The 24,653-nt window shown below is 38.8% G+C and overlaps 1 protein-coding gene across 1 annotated transcript in view; it reads right to left on the bottom strand.

Moving 5' to 3' along the window:
- The window catches only part of LOC127965344 (citramalyl-CoA lyase, mitochondrial-like), a 56,579-nt gene extending 33,815 nt beyond the window's left edge, over positions 1-22,764 (bottom strand). The window contains exon 1 of the mRNA XM_052566116.1: positions 22,687-22,764. Coding sequence (XP_052422076.1) covers positions 22,687-22,730 — 44 coding nt within the window. The 5' untranslated portion in view covers positions 22,731-22,764. The remainder of the gene's footprint in view (positions 1-22,686) is intronic.
- Positions 22,765-24,653: the final 1,889 nt, after the last annotated feature.

Genomic DNA, 24,653 nt, shown 5'->3' with positions numbered 1-24,653 from the left:
ACACAAGATGTGCTTCCCTCCCCACTTCACCAAAAAAAAAAAAAAAAAAAAAACCCAAGGAACTGCTGGTCAGCTGAGGGGACAGATTGTTCCAGAGGGGAAAAGGACGAGTGAGAGAAACAATGCCAGACTGACAGCAAAGTATAGCCAGAAAAGTGAAGAAAACAGCAACAATCAGAGAATCTGACAGGAGGAGATGCAAAAAAATAGGGGGCTTGTTTTATTTAGGGAAAGACAGGATTATTCAGGAAGAAAGAGACAGAATAAGAGGGAGGAAGTCGCTTCTGTCTCTCTAGGCACTTTAAAAGGTGAAGCTCGATCTCTGATGCATTCCCACAGTGCGAGCTCTGTCACTGCGTCACTATTCCTGATGCTCCACTCTGTTCTTTTTTGAGGACTTTTGAAGTGCCTCTTTGTGCATCAACACAATTAGCTTTTAACCCCCGGAGAAACATTCATCCCCACCCACTCGCCTATTCAACATGTGGCCCACTCTTAAAGAGCTGATCGCCTTCATCTCGTCCTGATAAAAAGGCCCTAGTGACTCCACACATAAATAAATAAGTCTCGTCTATAATTATCATGCCCTCCACTAACATTTCCCCTGCTTATTCCCGACACTTTGTTGGAACAGAAAAGACTCTTTTACCAGAACCAGCGTGCGTTGTCCATTTTAATGGGTGGCAGGGCTTCATTTACAGTTAAATCGTGTCACCTCCAAGACTGAGAGTATCTGAACACAAGCCGGTGAGGAAGAGAGGGGGAAGTGATTTGTTTGACATGTTTTTATAAAATCTCTCCAAACGATGGCCACCTCCTCATCGCACCGGGTCATTTGCATGCTCAAACACACAGCCCAAGCCTGAAAGATTAATGCTGATATGCATACAGAAAGAACAAATTTTGAGATATGCATAACGTGGTTTGAAATGTTCTGCACGTGCCTGTCCTTAGAACTTATGATATGCAAATACATCTACTTTATTTAAAACTTGTTAAGAAAAACAGTGCACATTCTGTCATAATTTACTCACCTTCATGTCAATCCAAACCTGTATGACTGAGTTTCTTCTATGGAAGACAAAACAATTTATTATGAATCATGTCTCAATGTCCTGGTCTACTAATACAAAGAGAGAAGCCCACACCCGAAAAGTCTAAAAGGAAGTTTTCCTGCTAGTTTAATCGTTTAAATCACAGAGAAAAGTACTAGATTGCAACAGGCCATTTAAGACTTGTGATTAGAGTATGTTCAAAATCTACCACCCTCACCTTAGCAAGCCTCAGTAAATAAAAAAATAATCAAAGAGTCACTTATGCTTACAGCAAAAATCACAGAGTGGAAAAATCTAAAAAAGATCTACCATTTCCCCACGGCTGTTGATGACAGACAGCATCCCGACTTGCACATTCCCAGTCAAAAGGTCCTGGCGATCGAGGCATGTATACTGCACCATGCAACCAGAAGGAGCCTACTTTTAACCCAAGTCGCTTTCTTTTCCTTTCACTTTAGCTGATTAATGGATCAACGCTGTAATTGATTAGAGGCAAGGTGTGAATTTAACCAGAGTTCAGCAGCAATAATGGTCTCTTGACAATAGCAGTCGGCGTAAAATGTAAAATGATAGCCTGCAGCCTGATGGCCATCAAAGGAGAGCAGCCCACATAAAGAGGCCGGCTATTCTCTAAAGCGCTGAATTTCTTTGGGCTCTTTTCTCTTGGTAATGCTGTCAGTTTAACTGACAGGAACCATTATGGACGGTGCTTGTCAGCTCACCTTCATAAAACAAGCTGTAAAACAGCAAATAACAGGCTTATATGGCTTCATTATCTGAGGCACTCTAAATCACAGTGGAGGCGCTGGATTCTCGCGTGTGTGGGTGCGTGTACCATCCCTTCAGTTCAACCCTCAACTGAGAGGGCAGACAGGGCGTTTTCAGAGAGTAAAAAGAGGGACAGAGAAGTTGAGTGGGTCCAAGCGCTAATAAACCTCATCCTTTTCATCAGCTACAACGATGAGAGAAGCCCCTCGCCATGTTAACCAATCATTATCCAACACTTAATTAATTAGTCCACATCAACTCGCCTATAGTTCCAAACCGATGTGATCAGGGGCATCCAATGTTAAGATAAAATGTCCTCACAGTGGGACACAACTTAAGTGGAGAGGAGAAGAACAAGGAGAGAGAGAGAGAGAGAGAGAGAAAACATTGTGTTAATAAAAGTACTGCCTCTGTGAAATTATTTAAGAGGTAAGGCGACAGAACAGGGTGGTGGAGGCACAGATGGAGACTGCATCTGGGAGTAGAAACCTTTTGCCACTGCAGCACGCTTGATGAGCAATCGGTTTTATTTATTTCATGCAAATAGATCCAGGCCTTTCACTAACCTGACAGCAGGGGCTGCGAGGTGTCGGCCTGTTTGAGGCGCTGAGTGTCTCTGACTGCTCGCTGAGGTGCTGCAGGGAAATATGTGCGATAGGTGAAGGCAAGGCTGTCATGATATCAGATTTTCCTTACATGATTATCACGGCCAAAAGAATTCAGGACAACGGTATGAATCCCAATACCTATAGACATTTTAAGGGGAAAGAAAATATTGCTATCAGTGAAATTCATCTTTAACTCTTTTGGTCAATGAATCACACTTAAAACAGGAGGGGGCAGAGAGAGTTTTTTACTAAAATAAAACTAAAATGAAATAACTATATTCAAGTGTGGGTAGACTGTTTGCGCTTTATTTAGCCGATTTAACGGATATCATCGGCGCCGACATTATTTAATGAGGCCAACATAGCCACACATCCTACGTACTATGAGTGTCAACCAGTTACTGATGCTGGATTGCTTACGGTATTAATTTATGTGTATCATTTAACAATATCAATATTTTATTATTTTGAATAATTATACTTCCCTTAAGTTTGTTTCCCTGTTGGGGGTTCCTGAAAATCTCTTGTGAAGTAATTTAGGAGAGTATTGAAAATGTGTTTTGATAAACATGGATCTGGTGTTAAGCAGTTTTTTAGCAGTACAGCTTTGATTCATTCATTAAATTGATTGAATCATTCCCTTTTCACAATTACTTCATTCTTTCTTGAGTATTCATTAATTTCTTGAGGATTCATTCATTTATTATCCCTAGTATCATAAGGGTAAATTTTTTTTAAATCTGAAATCGGAGCATACTATTCTTTCCATTGATGTGTGGTTTGTTGGGATAGGACAATATTTGGCTGAGATGCAGCAATTTGAAAATCTGGAATCTGACAATGCAAAAAAAATCAAATATCAAGGAAATCACCTTTAAAGTTGTCCAAATTAAGTCCTTAGCAAAGCATATTACTAATATGTTATATATTTCCAGAAGGTCATTTACAAAATATTTTTATGAAAAATTATTTTTTACTTCATATCATAATGAATTGTGGCATAAAAGAAATATAGATAATTTTGACAATGTATTGTTGGCTATTGCTACAACAAATATACCTGTGCTATATGACTTGGTTTTGTTCTGCAGGGTCACATATATTAAAACAGGATGACTACTCTGAAATACGATGAATGCAAATAAACTGAGAAAATAGTTGGATGGGTTGAGCCAAATATTAGCAATTCCATTTCACTGACAGTGAGCAGTGAGGACAGGGAAAGAGAGAAACAAGAGATCAGTGTGACTGTCTCTTTAAACACGGGGAGGGCTAGAGAGAGACAGTCACAGGTTGAGAGGGCTGACTGATTAGCATTTGTTTAAAACAGCAGTGCTAAGATTGACGAGTCGCTGCCAGAAGCTCTGTGTGCCTGACACGCTCTATTCTCACTCCCACACACTCAAATGAACTACAAAAGACATAAGATGAACCAACAATGTTGACATTTTTTAATTTTCTCCAGAAAAGACTCATCATCATTATGCCAAGGCATTGTAGATTGTTGACAGGGTGTTTCAATGTTTTTGCTTAAGATGCTTATTAGGTTGTTTTAAGCTTGCTAGATGATTATTTCCTGGACCACATAAACAATCACACCCTTGGTTAGTTTGAAATTGCATACCACATTTGTACATTTGAATTTAAGCTTACTTCACAACTGTTAGAAAAGTACATTGTAATATGAATATGGGAAATATAAATGAATTTGGGATGCCATGCTCTGCCATGATGTTACTGTCATGTGACCCACCAACGTCAGTTGTATCACCATTCACAAATCCTCTCCCGTGGCCTCATGGGATAGTAAAGTGTCCATTAAATTCACACTTCAGTAGGTCATCTGCATAGTTTTTGCCTAAATTATTTTTTTTGTATACTATACATTTTTTGGCATTCTGCTCGCAAGGAAGTGTTCAATTTCAGACAGACTTCTGTCCGTATCTATGATATTACATACTCTAGATATAACTCAGTTCCCTCCTCCAAGGGAAGTCTATTAATTTCATGAATTATGCATCAAAACTTTGAAACACAATATTCAGCCAATATTGTTGCCTGTAAATGATACTACACTGTTAATAACCATGACCAAAATGTGTAAATGTGTAAAGATTTGTAAATATGCACATTTTATAAGGCAAAAACATTGAAAGGTGGCTCACTGCTGAATAACTTTACTACGGCTGGTTAAATTTATCACCCGAGAATACGATTTAATTTTCATTATAAAAAATAATTTCGATGCATCACCCATTTTTTATTCATTTTATGGTTTACCAAGCTGAGTCCAAATCCTATAACTAAGTAACAGAACACATCATCTCAATAAGTGTTCGAAGTATGTCATCATCACATAAGCTTCAAGACAAGTTACAGTCCAAACTGTCCATTCATTGATCCAGAGTACATTATGATTATGCAGTTGTTTGCATTTAAGAATGCAACCCGCACCCACACACTCTTGCATGCACCCACACACAGGTGGCTAAACAAATCTAACCTATATGCCATGTCAAAGGAAGCAAACACACACACACACACACAGACTCTCACTCACTCAGCCCCAGACAGGCGTTTCTTTGTCATACCTCTACTCTCGACAGGCCCTGCCATCTTCACGCCACGCTCAACTCTTCTGGCTGCACTCCAAAGCACCTCAAACACACGCCTCGCTCAGTCCCTCCGCCATATGGACAGATCTGAGCCCTTTGTAGTCATCTCTCTATGGAAGGCCTACCTGACTAAAGCCCAGCGGACTACGACCTGCAGGGATGAGCACGCCGGTGCCAGAGATTGGCTCTTAAACACGGCGTAACACTTGCCATCTGACTGCCGTAACAATCTGGACAATTCACACACACACACACACACACACACACACACACACACACACACACATACATACACCTATATACACCAGACGGACATGTTATGACTTCTGCAGAATAGAAACAATAGAAATAGCTAGTTTCTTTCATATTCTTTTTTCAACATATTGGTTTAAACTGAATATATTTTGAAATAAATGTTATTAAATATATGTTATAGAAAGGTGACATGAAAGCCCTGACTCGTGACAAAAACTATTTTCATAATATATAACTGTTTTTATTAATTTTTTACTCGCCCTCTTCTCATTTTCTTTGATAGAATACATAAGAGGACGTTTTAAAGGATGTTCAAGCTGATCTTTTCAATAGAAGAAAGCATAACAAATCTACAGGCTGTTAAGCAGCAAAAAGAACAAAAAGCTTCATAAAAGTACCGCAAATGTAGCCAATGCAACTCATACACCAAGAGATTACATGTCCTCTACTCGTTTTATGTGAAGAAAACTTGAAATTGTTTTTCACTATAAAGGAGTACACATTTAAACTTTACACAATTGTTATAAGATTTCAATGGCATTAAACCTTGATGTGCCAGATTTGGAACATCAATATGAAAAAAAGTGATTTGGAGAGCTATAGTTCTTACCGCATGGCTTAAGAAGTTTGGAGTTCACTGAAAGGACAAGGGCAGTGTAAATTTCTTTCTATATTTTCTAAATTTGTTCCACGAAACATAAAAATTCATACAGTTTTGGAATGACATGAAGGTGAGAAAATGATGACAATTTTTATTTTTGAGAGACTATTCCTTTAACTCTTACATTAAGATGTCAGGATGCTTACGCAATGATTGTGGGGCACAGCCCATAGCAGTGTGTGTGCGTGCGTGTGTGTGTGTGTGAGGGAAAGATGGATGGTCTAGCTGCACCACAGGTGGCTGAGGCCCAGCGCAGGGAGGATACGGGTCAGAAAGACTCTGTCTCCAGCTTTGTGGATATGAAGGCAGCCCATGTGTCTCTTTGAACAGAACAACTGAACACAGAACAAATAGTGAGAATTCATAGATGAAAAATGACCCAGGTAAGATCTTCCCATACCACCCATCTGTCCAGTAGACTGAAGCTGCCATTATGAGCAGTTGCATTTTGTACTTACCCAGAGTCTCAGTCCAAACTAAAATGGCACTGGTATGACCCTGAGTTCAGATAGAAGATGAAAAATATAGATTTTTATTGTATATTATAATATTTACATATATTCTGCCGTACAGTATATTCAACATATAAGCAATTAATGATTATTACACATTTGATGTGCATCATGCTTCAAAGAAAAAAAAAAATGTTTATGCAAATTGAAATGTAAATAATGCCCTTAGAATTAGAGTTAGGTGTTAACAGCTATAATTACTCACTTTATCCACAGAAATAACTTTTTCCCCCTCATGTATAAGTATCAGATTCAACATTGGCCTATTTAAAAAGTACTGGATCTAAAATAAAATAAGTGGACTTAGCCACCCCTACTATAGAATTGTTTACTCTAATTTAATCCCAAACAGTTCCTCTAAAACTGCCCAACACAAGCCTGATTAGTTAACCTCGCCCTCAAGTGGTAGTACCTGGTACTGCACGTGTTTCCGCAGCATCTCCTGTGTGTGCTTCTGAAAACTTGGGAAATCATGACTGATTTTAGTTAGGTTGATCAAAGAGTGACTGACACATTAAAAAATAAATTATACGTGTTTAGGTAAAAGAAATACAAATGTGTCGAATCCCATTTCTCAGGGCACAAATTACCCTGATAAACTCACACATGCTTGAGTTGGTGGTTAGAGACAGAACAAATGAGAGGTGCCTCTTTCACGGGTGTCCCCTTCTCCTCTAAAACACCCTGAACCCAGAAAAGACACAGAAACGAGCACCGCCATTACTTAACAAAGAGACTGTGACACTCGTGCTGACCCTGGGTCAGTGAAACCTGTCATGAACCGTGTGCATTTACAGCACTATTAGACATTTAAACAGGATTCAGACTCTCTCAGGCATGAATGTTTCCACCAGACCTGCACTAATAGCATCTAAACAGCTAATATCAACAGGACGGCCATTCAAATGCGGCATGCATGACTGACGTTTAGCTAGAACCCGGTCTCTAGCCAGATAACGGTGTAAATGTGTAAGTGCTACTGGTGACGCATCTTAAAATCATTGGATGAAATGGGGGGAATTTCAGCCTTTCTAGTTCGTAATAAAACGTGTTCCTTAGAACATTAATACAAAAATCTCTTTGGGTAAATAAAGAAAACTCTGTTTTTGAGGCTGTTGTGGTCGGTGCATGTATGCGTGTGTGACCCAGAAGCCTATGTGACTGAACACCCCCCACCAGCCCCCTCCCTTCCACCCAGTCCAGATCCTTTAATTAATACTGGCTTAGACCCGATTGCTTCTGAAACTACAGGGAGTTTCCTGAAGCCCAACCTACTTCTGCTCCACAACACAGTGACCAAATCCACCGAGGCCGCCCACCTCCACTCACACACAAGACCTTGTGAAGACAGTAATTAAAATCCAACCATATTCTAGTTAAGAATTCATTCAAATAACAGGCTTTGTTCCTTGCGGGCCATCTCAAGCAGTTAAAATAACAAGGTTCTGTCGTTAGGCTCTTAACGATACTCAGCTCGTTCGGAACAAGCGTTACCCAACAATCCAATAACAAACCCTTACAGATCAGACTACTGGGCCTAAACTGTAATCTACGGTGATAACGCACAGCTGAAAACTTGATTTCCTCTATTATTTAATTATCTGGCTTCCTGTAAAAACCACCTAAACACTTCCACTAGCAGAAGCAAATTCAGATAATCAACATTTATCGCTGCCACATTTTCACCCAGCGCAGAGCAGGAGGAGGAGTTGTGCATGCAAGTTCCAAAACCACGATATCGCACCCAATGTGGGGTTAGAAATCCAGCGTTGCCTTGTTGGGAATCGCTCAGACAGATCTGCGGTCTACACGGTATTCTAAGTATCCGACGGCTCCGGGAACATTCGTTATGAGCATTGTAACTTCTCAAAACCGAAGGCTTATTTAAATGCATTTACGATACATAATTTCAGCTCAAAATGCTAAACAGACATGCTGCTGTGCGGTTCTCGGAAGTAAATACCAGGTTTGGTTTAATTGGCGTGACAGTGGAAACATGACTGAAGGCTGCGGCTATAATCCAACATTCCAAAACCACTGAATACAGTATTAACATACAGAATCCAACGGAATCTGGAATACAAATGCAAAGCGGAGGGCAGCAGGGAATAAAAAGAGCGAACGTGGAAAGGCAGAGTGGAGGTGGGAGGGAGGAAAGGGCAGCGTGTTTGTTTTCTTGCCTCTGGCTAATGAATTTACTAAACTGCCAGGTGGATGCAAATGGCAGAGCAGGCGCCTCGACTCTGCAGACAACAAACTTCACAGCATCTGTAGAAACGTCGCAGTAAATCCAGACGGCCTACATCAATGTGTAAGCAAAGGGGGCGGGGGGGATAAACAACCCTTCATCCTAAGGAGAAAGGCATACAGTTAAACAACTCTTTTAAAGAGACAGATTAGCGCTAACACCAAACAGCTAAGTGGAGTGCCCCAGATTTTCTCACTAAATGACAGTCCATCTTTTTCATTCAACGCCACCAACTCCATTCATACAAAAAATGCTATCTCTCCTCAATGTAGTTTGCTACTTGTTGTTAGTAGTTCGCAGCTTCACGAACAAGCCTGTCTTTAGAGGATTTCAAAAATAACTGCTGCAGGAAAAAGTTTATGTAATTTAGTGACTGCTACTTTTAGTTTAATTAGTTATGCCTAGTTCCTGGCAGTCAGTTCCTACGCTGATAAGCTCAACAAAATTAATTCTCACATCTCGCTGAATAAAATCTGGATAATCAGTATGATGGAGGGAGGGAGGGAGGGTGGGAGGTGGTGGTGGAAAGGGAGGAATGGAAGCTGTTGTGCTTGGCCATGGGCCGCATCCAACCACCACCCTTCCTTCCCCGCTCCACCTGGACAACATTTCTGCCACCTGATACACATCAACACGGAAAATACACGTCACGCATTAAAGCAAATACATGAGATGAGAAAGATGATTTTGCACTTGAACTGGAGTGTAGGATTTTCACCTCCAGCTGACATAACCACTGACAGCACGGCTCATGACTCAGAGGAAATTATTTGAAAAGGTTCCATGTGATATTTCAGAAGCTTTCCTGTACAGGCGGCACATCGGTATGCTAATGATGGAAACTTCAGCAGACTGACACGCAGGTCAGGCAGGGTTGGCACCAAACGCACACTTTTTTTGTTTGGATAATGTTGGGATTTTCATAACAGCTCGCCTAAGCGTGGCGTCAAATGATAACACTTAGCGTCTTGTTTGAGCTTTGACGGGACTCCAAAAATAGTCACAACTGCATCTCTCTGCACATAACATACACAAATCAAACTAAGAAAGCATTCACTGCCAGAGTTAGAGTCAGATTATGGCTGAGCCCTTCGTACTGAGCAACTCTAATGAAGTCCGTCTGCGCCTCCTTAACCCGAGTTAGCGAACTGGTTTCAATTTAGACTTGTAAGGGACAGAAGCTTTCCAAAATCCCAGGCCTCATGACTTCCTTCCGTGGATGTAGAGGAATGCTGTCTGGCTTTATGCACTTTTGTAGGACTACAATAAAGCTAGAGGAAAGGAGGCGAGTCAGGGGCATGCTTTTACCCCTTCTATGCCCCACTGTAGCTTCATCTGTGAGAGCTACATAAGCCTGGGAAAAATCATACCAGGCATTGAGCGGAGTTGAAAAAAAAAAAAATTAAATAATTGTTTTGTTTTTTTTTTTCACCCCAGACAAATCTCTTATGATTGATAAACAAATGGCAAGCATATGATGGTGATAATGGTCTAATAAGAATTAATAATAAATGGGTTTATTATGGTAAAATATCAAAAAAAAAAAAAAAAAAAAAGTTAATTTCTAAGTGCAACCCAACTAAAATCCGTTAAGGAAATAAAACAATACAACTATTAATAAAAGAAATTAATTTAAATACAAACACATCTTAACAGCAAAAGCTGCATGCTATAGGAAAATTTCAATAAACTAAAAAGTGACCTGCCTAAGAAAAAAAATCTAAAAATCTTGCTCAAAGCAAGATTGCTGTAGCCTGTATCAAATACACAGTGGTTAAAGCAGTCGAACAAGAAGTCCCTTTTCTGACCACGGCTGTATCCTGTATTTTCCAATTATCACCTTTTAAAGGCCAGCTGGGTGCATTCCAAACCATCAGGGGGCAATTCCATTTGCATTGCTCTGAGACAAAGTCATGCTCAAGTACGCTCGTAGTAAAGTTCATTACGAGTGAAGAGACACCATCATTGCTTTCATTATTTTGGGAACAGGTTTCCTCATTTTCTGATCCCGGGTCCACGTTATTGATCCAATCTTTCGCGCTCTCTCAGCTATGACACCAATCAGAATCTGCACAAAATCAGAGCGCACAACGCGAGCCACAGGGAAATACACTTCATTATAGAGGAGAAAATTGTCAGTAAGGATAAACTAGGCAGTTTGTTTTATCTCCATGTTACTTTTTCCTCTACCCTTTAGTCTTTATTATCTCCATAATGGCCTGTCTGGTCTGTATCAGCGATTATATTTGTATTTTGTACAATCAAACAGCTTTTCTACCAGCTTTTCTTTTTCTGAGAGTCTTTTACTCTTGAGTCATCGGTGCGCTTCGCTATTCCTCCTTAATACAGCATAATTTATTTTAAAAAATAGCCTACATTTTAAACTTTTGATAGACCCCAGTGCACCGGGCCCACAGTAAAAATGGTATGCCACATTTAGCCCGACAGCATTGTGGGTATTTTCACAGTTTATAGTGCTGTGCCAATGCATGTGGCGCTAAAGACGTTGGGACGGGAGTGTAGCATGGAAAGAAAAGTCAACAGGGACACAAAAACGGCATCAAGATGACTCTAGGTCAACATAATGGCAGATCAAACACAGTGTAACCAGAAAAAGAAGCAAACAATGTTCACCCGTTCTCACTGGTGGAGAAATATCTAAATCAGTAAGCTACTGTGTGAATGGAGGTGGGAGAATGGGGGGGGTGAAGTACAAAGGCCCGCGTTGAGCTTTCGCAGTGTCGTGGCCCCTGAGCTGTCCAGACACAGCAAAGGGGGCGAGGTGTGAAGGAGGAGAGAGACGAGGGCCTCTTGGGACACGCACCCACCTCCACACCAGCAGTCCCTTAATGTGCTGTGTCTAATGTGCCTATTTAGGTTTTGGGGTGCAACAGTGCACAGACTCAGGTTTTTGGGCGGCCTCGGGCGAGGAGCATGGCTATCACCTATCCCAACAGCTGGGGCCCAGGAGGGTAAACAAAAGCCTGTAGGAAGTAGCGCATGGCTGCGGCTGGGTCTAAAAGCCATGGCGATGTGTCTGAGAGATGTTTACCGTGGCCTGACTACCAGCAGCACAGGATGGAAATCCAACATCTTGGAAAACACACACACACACACACACACACACACAAAAAGAAAACCAGGAACTCGACAGAATCAAAAAGACACACCGCAACAGGTTTTCCCAGTAATTGTGAACACAAACAGTCTGTTCCAAACACAAGAAAGACCCCCAAATGTTATTTTGTTCCATTTCATATTTAGTGTCCAGTTGCCTTAATTTGCAATCTTGTGATGGGCTCATTGTCAAACGGACAGATCAAAGCCGTGCCAACTGGACTAAGGGGGGTTTGTGGGGACAAGCCAGCACCGGAATTAAAGGGAAAAGGCCTCAAAAGGCTGTTCCTCTAAAGGCTTTGGTGCCATTCCCAGGTCGTCACTTTCAAATGACCTGGTCTGTAATTCACACGTCTTCATAATCATGGCCCTTCGTGTCGACTGAATACAAATTCATGCGGATCAGACAAATAAAAGGAATTTGCTTTTTTAAAAGGCCGGCCATGCCACCACCAATTTCAGCCTATCTGTTTGTTGGGCCGCTCGGGAAGGTTAAACCGTTTAGAGGACCTTTTCAGCTAAACAAACTGTTCCCCTCAAACCTTTCAGACACGAGCATAGAAAAAACATGCCATGGGCAAATTCACGAGGCTGCATTTCTTTGTTCAGGAGTAACTACAAACAAAGAGATTGTGTCATCATTTCTTAGCTACCGATAAACCAAACAATACCAGTCACAAATGTTTTTTTTTTTTTTTCTCTGGTAAAATGAGTATTCCAAGCACAGCAAAAAAAAAAAGCCACAGATGTACTGAGACACCCTCACCTGTTAGTGCATTTAGCAGCTGGGGCAGATTCTGATAAAGAACGCTCTTCTGGGGACATTTACAAAGGCGTTAAAATAATTCACTTTGTGATCTCACGGAAGCAAAATCAGAGAATAATTAGCGTAGTTGTTTGTTGGCACATCAGCTATTAAGTGATAATTAGTTCAGAAGTGAAGTGTTTGAAGAGGCCTGACTGATCTATGTACTAGTCCCATATGAACCTCTACATTTCGCGTAACAAGTAAACCTTCACTTAGACATGCATCTCAAGTCACCAATAGATTTAAATATTTTTGACCCAAAGCCCACCATTCAAGAGGGGAAGAAATTTTGTACCCAAAACAGTACATTTTGGATTCTTTTTTTTTTTTTCTCCAGAAAACCTTTGTAGACTCCTTTCCTAACTCCTGATTTACAGTGATGACTAAGTGCAAAAATGGGGTATGCAACTTGTGGATCACATAAGGGTTGTCACAAATCACATGTGGGTGTTAATTTATGGATATGTTATGTGGCATCCACAATAATACCCAAAGATATGACAGATATTTATACCTCCACCAATGACAACATTAAAAAGTGTTAAATATAATATATAAAAAATATATTTATATATATTGTATTTTTACAGAGAACCTGCGTAGATTCCTTTCTCAATGTTACATGATTACAGAGTGAACAAATAGTGGAAAAATAGTCTGGTACATCAAATTTAGACTTTCACCTCATACTACCCCTAACAATAGCAAAAATGAAAATAAAAAAGGCCAGTCGCCTAGGACTTCCTGCATCACACCACTGTCCCAGAAACAGGTTTGCATGAAGAACAAAATTTCATAAAAAACAAAGCAAATACACTTAACTATAGTGTACACAGTACTACTTAGAAAGCTTTTAGAGCACAACATTACATTCCCATTGGCAACCTGTTAGTCTTTTAAGGTCCCTTCTTTAACACCTTAAATGCATGAGGCTTCCCTGCTATTTAAAGGAAAGTATTACATGATAACACAGTTCAGAAAAAGTGCAGCCAAGAGTTGTTGTCCTCTTCCCAACCCATGCCACCGAACGGTCAGGGAAAAGATTAAACCGACAACAAGGTCTGGAGAAAAAAAACACAGCTTATACGTCACGGTCACACCTCATCCCAGGGGTCAGCCTCAGGCCAGAGCGTGCGACGGTGCCACACGCGATACTGTATCGCAGCTTTCTCAGCACCTTAACAACACGATGATCCCGTGATTAAGACTGACATGAGCTAAGCCCTGCCTGACACAGTCATCGTGCAGTTACCATGACACCTCGGCGCTGACACCAGCTGCGTGCAACGGGAAACAGGTCTCCAGTCGCTTTAGCAATGTAAACATGCGGTCGCAACTAAACGAGACGCAGTCGTTTAGATTCATGTAAATTGTGGTTCAATCAGAATGACATGCAAGAGTAACCAGTTATCAGTGGAAATGAAGACTTATTCTGGTTCAAGCTCAATCATCAGCATTTATGGCATAATGCTATAAAATAAAAAAAATATATTATTTACTTTGTCACTATGACAACACAACTGCCATTAACTCTAAAACAATTGTAAAAATGATTTACACAGCTTTTCAAATAACTCAGGTTTTAATAAAATAATTAATGTTCTTGTTTTTGAGTTTTCCAACCTGACCTCTATTTTCATTAGAAGTTGCAATTAATTTAATCAACAATTAGATTAATGAACAAATCACAATCACCAATCCTGTTGATTGAGCTTGACTTGTATCAAACCCTGAATATTCCTTTAAGGATATCAGTAGGCCCCTGGTTTTAAATCAGTAGCCCCCCCCCCCCCCCCCCAATTTACAGCCGATGCTGACCTCATGTATTCCTGTAAATAAGTGACGTGGCTTTAACAGTGCCCAGATTCAGCCATGGGAAAAGGTTTCCAGCCTCATCAGTCCTTCTAATAACAAAAGGACCACATTTCACTGCACCTCTACGAACAAAGGGATTTGGTCGGTTCCCAATAAGGAACTAAACTGCAGAGAATGGGACACTACCTTCACAAGTGACCCTTAAACTTAGGGTAAACCTTGTGGCGTCTCAACAAAGCTACACTGCACCTTTTCACGTAAGAAAAGTGCAGACAGCTTCTGACAGTTGCTCCCAGTTTCAAAAAAAAGAAAAAGTGCCATCATAAAGCGAGGTCTAGGAAACAGGATAAGCACTCCAGCCAAGACTATAAAACGCTCACTGGGAACTTGAAAGCTGCGCAGGCAAAGTTGAGGGCTGCCATCTGGAAACAATAAACAAACAAAAACTAACCAAACAAATATTGCGTGTACTCAGGAGGCACTAACTGTAACCGAACCGAAGGCAGCTGAGCCTTAAGGGGTCAGTGATGCAGACAGACGCATTCTACGAGCACAGATTTTTCTCTGGAGTGTGATGAGGTGTGGGGAGGGGGGAGGGGGGGGGGCGTTCTTTGGCTCGGTCCAGTTCCTGTTTGTGGCAGAATCTTGGCCTTGTTCTAATGAGCTGCAGCACTAGCAGGGCAGCGTCTGCCCTTATTCCCAGTGATGTGAGCAGGCGCCCATCTCGCTCCCCATTAAGAGGCGTAAGTAAACTGTCTCGCTTGCCTGCGTGCTCCCACCTCCAAAGGCCGTACCAGTTCACCCCTTTGGGAATGGGACAGGATGCATTGAACGAGATTTTCAGGAGCAGGCGTTCAACACAGAGAGCATCCGGAAAGGCAGGAGGGGTCAGAGTGGAGTTCACTCTAGTTATTTATTTAATAATCAAAAAAGCTTTCGGAGTACAAATATCTTTTTCAAGCCCTAGGTATCTCTTATTATATTTATATATATATATATATATATATATATATATATATATATATATATATATATATATATATATATATATATATATATATTATAGATGCATTTTTGATTGATTAATTAACTTCTTTATTTTGCATGCTGTTCCTTAGCTTTAAAAGGCTCTTGTAAAAGTTGTATTTTTTTAAATTCCCTCTAAAAACATGCAGCTACACATTTTCATCACATATCTATGTATTTATTTTTGTTATTTTTATTTATTTTTTGGTGTGCTGCTATTCACAAGATGCACAAAAAAAAAAAAAGATGTTAAATTTAAAAAAAAAAAAATGGGCCTTTAAGACCCATTCTGTTGCCCCTTAAAATAATGATTCCAATATGGCTAATTATACAGGGTTTCCTTCCAACAGGTAAACAAGCTTTTTAGGCAACCTGCTGACTACTCGATTTTGCAGATTACTAGCTGTTACAAATCATCTGTGCTGAATACAAGAGTGTGATGTACATAGTTGCTGACATCGGGACAAACTACTTTCTAGCCTAAAGGTAAAACTAAAAGACACAAAAAGCAAAGAAGCAATAGGAAAGAGGAAGTAAGCTGTAATCATTGCAGGGGTGATATCCACAATTAGTAGGTTTTTTCAGGTTCAATGTGCTCCTAACACATGTCTGCCGAAAGCAGAGAAATCTGATTAACTCCCTCCAAATCCCACAGACGTGTGAATACCTGAAAAAAAAAAAAATCAAGTTCAGCCAAACCTTGAAAATCAAACTGGAGAGACAGTATTGCATTCATAGCGCAAAAAAAAAAAAAAAAAAAACTACTGAAACTGGCATGAGTACTTTTATTTAAAAAGCATTTTAGAATTTGCAACTTTTTTCTTTTAGTACTTTTTCTTTCTAAAATAAAATCATGACACATTTAATAAATAGGGTTACTATACGAAAAATATCTCTCTGTTTTTTTTTTTTTTTTTTTTTTTTTTTAAATTAGACAATTTGTAAGGTTGAATTTTGTCTATATGTGTGTTTGTTTTAAATACACATTCCGGCAGAATAGCATTTCTGTGAATCTGACAACACCTGTGCTACTTTCATATGATGAAACGGTGTTAAAAGAGATGATTCCCTGAAGGAAAAAAAAAGAGAAATTCACAGGCAGGAGCTTTGTTCTCCACAAAACACAAATCCAGAGCATTACAGACCTATTATGAAAAGAGAAGTCCAATAACCTAAATTTGACATTTAACAGTTACTATAAAATTAGCATTGACTCACTTATTCAAATCCATAAACATACTCCCAAAGCAACATGAGCCAAATGCTCAATTCGGGATTACAACAGTTCATCCAACGCAGTGGGAAAAGAGCCTTAAACCAATATGAAAATTACAAAAGCATTTATAGAAATTACAACCGGTGTTTTAAAAGTCCAAAGCACTTTGAAACACGGTGAGAGTATATGGCTTGCCCAGGTTGCAAATAAGCTACAGACATTATTCTAATATTAGAGCCATATAAGAACGGACAAGCAGGCAATATTCAGGATCCCCAGCGCCACCTATCTTCCAAACACAGCTGAATGCAGATCTCCAACCTCCTGCTGCGTAGCCTGAACCACAACGTGCTCATTTCCAAAGCTAATGAGAAACGGTGGAACGTTGGCTGGCTTGGTGGAGCCTCACAGACACGGAGAGAAGGAGCCCAGCCCAACCTCAGGGCTCCTATCTCCCCATTTCCATGTGCTGCACCATGGGAAATCTGCTCCTATTATTATTTCTCCTCTTATTGCTTGTGTTCTTTTAATATTTCATTCAGTCATTAAAAAGGGATGGATATGATTTCATTGCACGCTTCATCGCCAGAGACTAATTTCACTGTAAGTGCTGTTTGCTCTGGCCTTTAAATTAGAACTTAAGATCCGTGTTTCTACATAAAATTAGCAGCCTCTAGTGATTTAAGAGGTGGAGAGACAGTATTTAGGAAGGTTGGCATATGTCACCCACATGCACTTATTCAAATATATAATCTATGTACTGAAAAAAAAAAGAAAAAATATTGCAGTTGGATGGTTGTACACTATACCGGACCATATTTGTACGAAAATACTAGAGTATAACTCTCAAAATAAATAGCAAATAAAATATAAAATAAGCAATATTAAACAAACAAATAACTGTGTAGCATTCCTCTATATTTTTTTCTATTATTAATAGATTATCTTGTATTATTATAATTGTATAATGTTTTTTTTTATTGTAATAATTTCATTAATTATTTTATTGCTATTGTAATGCTGTATTTCTAAGAATCTCTAATAATACTCAATGCAATAACTTATATTTTATTTATGTTTATATAAAATAATGTATCCAATAATAAATACATACTGAGAAAAAAAAACAAGTAAGGAATACAACTGTATTCTTGTCAATAAAATGGTAAGTTGAAATTGCAGGCCCTGGAGTGTGACCAAAGGGCAATAATCAAACGTTGCAAACACTGACACCATGGGGACAGAGAGAGAACTGCTGCCACAAACCTGAGCATCGAAATCACTATAAATATTCCTTCAGCTGCCTGCTGTAAACTCAGCACTAAAGTTAATAATTATGATGTATAAGACAGAAGATGCGTGTTGATTTCGGTTGATCTTGGCACAGCGTGGCCTTCCCAGTCCAGGTGTCTCTCCAGAGCTCTGCCTGCAGTATGATGAACTGAGCGTGGCAGACACTGTGGCAGGAGATCATACAAGCCAACGCACAAACCCCACACTGCAGCCAGTTCACCTGATGCAAGCAGTGACTCAGTGGTTTCTCCCTAAACATTTTCTCAGAACTGGTCCCTTCTGTTTAGTCGCACACACAACAAAGCGTGTTTATCAAAACAGCCGCCCGATGGAACACCTTATTGTTTCATTGTAAACATTACAGTAATCATGGAGCTGTGTAGTAGTTTTAAAAGAGTTTAAAAAAAAAAAACATTCGGAAATTAAGGTACAGTATCTTTTAAAAGGTAATATAATATGTTCAATTTAGGTACTACACTTTAATGGTAAATAAGCACAAAAATTCATTTCTAAAAAAATTTTTTTAGAATAATATTATGATTATGTATCTAAAAGTCAAACAAAGCCCATCAAAATTTTGTGCCACTCTCACATTCATACTCGTGTGAATCAAAGGCAAAGTTTCAACATCCCATCGCTGTTATGTCTGAAAACAGCGAATATTCCCAAAACTGTTCATTTAATCCGAGCACAAGCTCGATCGGTGAACCGCACGAGTCCAGGGGTCTGGCTCTAGAACAAGATTCTATTGTTACATTGTTCACACATTCCTGAAGGGCCATGTTTATACAGATGCGAGCCCATGGCCTATCTGAGGAGCCGCTCTCTGGCCGAGACCCTCCGTTGATCAAAGCTTTTAATGCAAGAGCAGAGGCACTTGTTTGGGTCGGTGGGGACTCAGAGCACAAATCTCCATCTGTTGGCCGTATGGACCTTCTCAGTTACCTCCGGGAGAAGAACGCTTCGAACTGCCATCCCTCTAACATTCAGTTTACTCAGCTGGCTCCCAATCCCGTTACCTCCCCTTTGTTTTTCCCCCAGAACATGTGTTAAGTTAATGCTCTGTAACAAATTTCAAAGGCCCGATTTAAGGGGGTCAACAACAGGTAATAGACCAATATATTGACGTACTGATCTGAAATGTGAGAGCAAGATGAGCGCAAAAACGATATCTGTTTTTTTTTTTTTTTTGTTACATAAAGAGCAAAGAGATATAAACACAACCTTTAACACACTTTATGAGGGAGCGGCATTGAATCCAGCTTACTCATTTCACACTAAAACAACCTCAGGCTTGCTTTGATCACACTGGGTCAGCCGGCTAACTCATATTTTGGTTACACGGTTCAGGCCGTATTCTAGAAGGTGGTTGGTTACAGTGAGGCTCGGGTTTTGTATCGTAATTGGATTAAGGCCACACACCTCTGCTCCTGTTACCGGCACCAATCAATGTGGAAATGAGTTGTCAACACATCACTATTTACTCAGCACTCATTTATTTTTCTATGGGATGCCAAAGGCTGCACCTACACTAAAAGGCACCAGATGAGGGGAGATTGGCGGCTTTGAACATTTCAAATGATCTGTCCTGTCCTGTTGACTTTGTTCGGAAATGTCACAGTCCTTCCACACACACACAAGGAATATTAGAACAGGAAAAAACAACAACCGTAATTTATCCCTTTCATGCACTGCCGGCGCAGTTTATATAAAAATTTTAACACGGACCATATATTTGCTTCAGTAGTTTGTAACTTGTAATAACTTAGTAACTTCACGGCAACGGGCACAGTGGGATATCTTGGGGCACTCATTTAGCATTTAAAACAAGTTTCAACGTTAACAAACAAGATAGACAAATATAAGCAAAAACCCAAAAAGAAGTTAATTAAAATGTTTCGCAAATGAAGGCATAAAGAACCCCAACTTTGATTTATGCCAACAAACCCCTCTAAAATTGCTTTCCATTGCTTCCAGGTATTCGAGGGCATTTGCACAGTTGCTCTTAATCGAAAAAGTTATAGTAGCACATTACACTTCATGGTTTTATAACCAGTACTATAAAGTCTTGGCAGGCCTCGAAAGGGGAAGCTGCCCATTAACTTAAAGGGTCCAAGCGCGGGAAGTGTAATTGACAAGCTCTAGGCTACTTTCATCACTTGTCGAGTTCATAGCGTCAATCCATGTTTCCTCTGGGATGCTGTTGCATCTTTGACATGAGGGTGTTTGTGACATATCCCAGTCTGCTTCCAAGCCAGTGGCTCTCGGCTCTCAATAAAACACACACACACACACACAAACCGCTCACGGGCCTCAGAATTGGGTCCAGCCCGTGCAGTTAGCCATGTGTTCAAATTTCCTTCCAAGCCACCTCAGTTTGCTCTATAGCTTTTATGGCAGGAGAGAAAAAAAAAGAAAAGAAACAAACATCAGCTCACAGTTATTGGGAAAAAATGGAAAGCTGATGATAATCCAGGTTCTCTGTACATGCGCCCGGGCAAACTAATTAAACAGTGAATGTGTGAGAAGCGAGTTCCTTTATAGAAGCTGAACAAATGGATTTGTCTTCAAGGGACAACAAACATGAACTGCTGGTTTAATTAACAGAGTTAAACACATCCTCCTGGACGACCTCAGGCACCGAAGCTGTCATTAGACGCACTGCATATTCACATCCTAACTGCAAATATGACAAACCCTGGCGTGACAGTCACAGTTCACACTGTACATTAGCTGGCCCATCAGTAGAGCGCCTCTGGAAATTCATCTGCTATGAATTACAGCCACCTGGCACCATGTCCTGATGACCAATGCCCAATATGGACAGATTACTGGGACCTTAAAACCATGCCTTCTTTGTAATTGACATTTAAACCGTTTGAAGTCCCTCATTAAAGTCTCTCAAGAGGAATTAGACACAGATGTAGCATGTAGAAGTACAGTACTAATTTGCTTTAGCGATTTTGAGGGGTTGTTTAAAATACCTCTGGAAAAGTCTACAATGTTGAATTCTTAAGGATTCAAAACTTAATGTAATTTAATAATCATTCATGTCTGAAGGACATACATTTTTAAAATTGGAAAATGTTGCACACACACCATCAAAATAAAATGTAAACATTATTTATTTATTTTATTTATTAAGATTGGTCAAGTCAAAATTGTGACTTTACTCAAATGCTGAAAATGCGGTCTTGCAAACAAAGATCAATAAATGTATTAATCCATAATAATTATAAAATAATAATAAAAGAAAATACATGCTGTGCCTGCCCACTCTTAGTAAACTTTAGAATAAAGACAATTCCAAGAATTCTGTAAACAGAACAGATATATTCTAAATGAATATAAAAAAACGTAGATTAATTCAGTATTATATTAAGAATCATTTAAGCTCAAAAATAAAATTTATTTGATTTGGAAACTATTCGAAGCATCCATACATATAAAATTCATAGTTCAGTATTATTTATTTATTATTACTCCAATCAAATTAATCCAATATAAATATAAATGTATATATAAAAGAGAGTGCTGTGAAATATCACAAGCATCTTTATATCTTTACACATGTACACATACAGTACCATTGAAAAGTTTGGGATAAGTGAGATATTTTGTAATGTTTTTGAAAGAAGTCCCACTTTTACCAAGGTTGAATTTATTTAATAATAATAAAAAATTAAATAAAAAATTATATATATATATATATATATATATATATATATATATATATATATATATATATATATATATATATATATATATATATTTTTTTTTTTTTTTTTTTTTTTTTTATTCTTGTAATTTATTATTTATTATGTAATTTATTCCTGTGATGGCTAAGCTGAATTTATCATTATCATCAATAATGAAAACAGTTCTGCTGCTTACATTTATGTGGAAACGATTATACATTTTTTTTCCCCAGGATTCTTCCTAATTTTAATTGAAATTTTAAAAGATTATATTCATTATCTTGAATAAATAATATGAATTTCTTCATAAAATAAAAAAATAAACATACTGACCCAACATATACATACATATATATATATATATATATTATTCTGTAGTATAAGACTACAATGAAGGATTCATTAATTATTATTTATTTTTAATTTTTTTCAGTCAACCTATTTTGCTAGCAAACAACCGACAGGTGTATCAGCAGCACACCAAACGCTCCTTGATATCTTACTGAATAACATACACATACAGGATACATAATAGTTCTAGCTCAAAACAATATTTAATTTGCTTTGGATACTATCCAAACATCCATTCAGCATCTGACTAACGTTAGGCAACAGGACTCAGGTTTGACCAATGGTTGTGGACATCAAACTTCAGCTTTCTTGTTCAATCTTTAGACATCTCCGGTAAGAAATATCAACAAACGAGACATATGGAGGACTACAGACTTCGGTTACACAAACTTTTTGTGACACAGAAACAAATCATTTAAATAAACAGACAACCAAACTGTTATTGTTCTAAAGCAAAGCATAGAAACATGTCAATGTCACACTCATAAAATAAGAGTTTGGTCAAATTCTCCCTTAATTCTATACGTTTGGTTTTATGGGACGTCCTTATACTACAAATGCACTTAAAAAACGACCAGTGTCATTAATACAGGATGTATAATGTAAAGAGGAGAGAAATCTGTAGTAGCTTCAAACTTACAACACAGACTCTCTTCTGTAAGCACGTCCTATGCGCAGCGCCATGTCTTCCGCTTTCTCACATGATATGCTCCTATTGGCTGACAGCGTCGCTATGTGTCAAAGTAAAGACATTTGATTGGCCAGAGAAAATTAAGTGTCCACGAAGAATTGCCTCTTTCTAATTTAAAGTCGCATGCAAGTGCATTTGTTCTGGAGTAAGAAATATTAGCATTACTACTACTACTACTGCTGCTGCTGCTACTACTAATAACTCTACAACTGATTAACCTAATAATCCCTCAGCCTTTTCATCTTTTAATGTGGAGTATATTATCATACCTATAAATGTTTGGGGGCAATGTTCAGAAAATACCACATTACTTCTTATTTCTGCAGTATGTAGTAAATATTGTGCACATTTTTGGACATAAAATACCTATGACCTACATTTGCCCAGAGAGTTGCAGAACACAACTAAAACACACTTTGTGGAATTGTACCCCACAATACAATGCACTAAACTTGACCTTCCATTACAGTGTGGAATTAAATTCAGCCTTGGATTTTAAAATTCTTTTGACTCATTATTTTAACTCACTGTGTTACAACATTTTATTTACATAAACCTGGATCATGAAATTATTATTTGCATTCCCATAATGACATAAGAATGCTTCTTACTGAATTATAATAATGAGATCAACAATGTTTGAAACATTTAGTTACATTATACATACTAATTCAACATTTTTCTTTTTTCTTTTACTTGATACATCAAGTGTACAGCGAGCTAGTAAGCCAGTACTCCATTGCAAGCTTAGCCTCAGTTTGGTGATGATCCTGGTTGTCATGTCTATGTGCTGACGTGCACGACACCATCACTGGAGTGCACTCCAGGAACCGGCGCACAGCGGTGGTGAATTACTACTACTACCATCAGCCAGGTCCATGCGTGGCAAACAAATGACATGCAATATTTGCCATGATTAAGTCAGCAGGGGACTCTGAGGAAATGTCAGGTTTCAAAAACCCTTTCTTTGGCTATGCGATGGTTGTGCACAGCATTGCTTGAAGGAGAGGAACTCTGTAAGAGCCACCAAAAAAGAAAAAGAAAAAAGAAATACAAATTATTTCCTGAAACGACTTCAACTACTACGAAACATTCATTTTCATTAGAATATAAAATAAATGAGCAAACCATGTCACACTAGACTGCATAAATTGTTTTGTAAAATTAAAACTATATTTGGGGAAAAAAAATTATGTTAAAATTTTATCTAAAATAATTTTTTAATGCCAGAAGATATATCTCTCATATTAGAGCATTCACTGCCAACATGAGGTATGAAATAAATTGCATATCTAAGACAGTAGAGAAATGCAGTCTATGTTTTAATATATATACTGCAAAAAATACTAAACTAAACTAAAACTACATGGCCTGCAACAATATCACAACATAACAGGTGTAGAATGGGAACTCAAATTAAACATATTGCATATAGTTTGAAATTCCATTCATGGGTTACTTGGAAACTCCCTTTTTCTTGCTCAATGCCTTTCATCAACCTCAATTGTCATCTGTTAATCCAGTTTTGATAGCATTTGGCACACTTTCTTTGGATCACAGCAAGATCCACGACTTCTATTCTGGTCTCCCCATAGGAACCACATAGCCCCCGAAAGAAGCCAGAGTTCGGTCGTCCCAAAAAAAGGGGGCCTGTGTGCCGTCTGATGAAAGTCGCTCAGATACACACAACAAATCATAATCGGACCATTTCACTCTTGATACCAAAACTGATACAGCACCACCATAATTTAATGGCAGTATAAATCATGGGAAGTGTTTAATGGCTATTGAAATAAGCTGAATGTTATGAACTGATGTTAGATTATATAGAATACATACAGGAGCTCTTGACCGTCTTTGTTCTCTTTGGTCTACACTGGTGCAAATGGACAATGAATCAGCAGGGTTTGGTGTCT

Source organism: Carassius gibelio, chromosome B9 (assembly GCF_023724105.1).
Source record: "Carassius gibelio isolate Cgi1373 ecotype wild population from Czech Republic chromosome B9, carGib1.2-hapl.c, whole genome shotgun sequence".
NCBI classification, from domain to species: Eukaryota; Metazoa; Chordata; class Actinopteri; order Cypriniformes; family Cyprinidae; genus Carassius; species Carassius gibelio.
The sequence above is the reverse complement of the archived record's forward strand: the minus strand, read 5'-3'. Positions and strand labels throughout refer to the sequence as shown.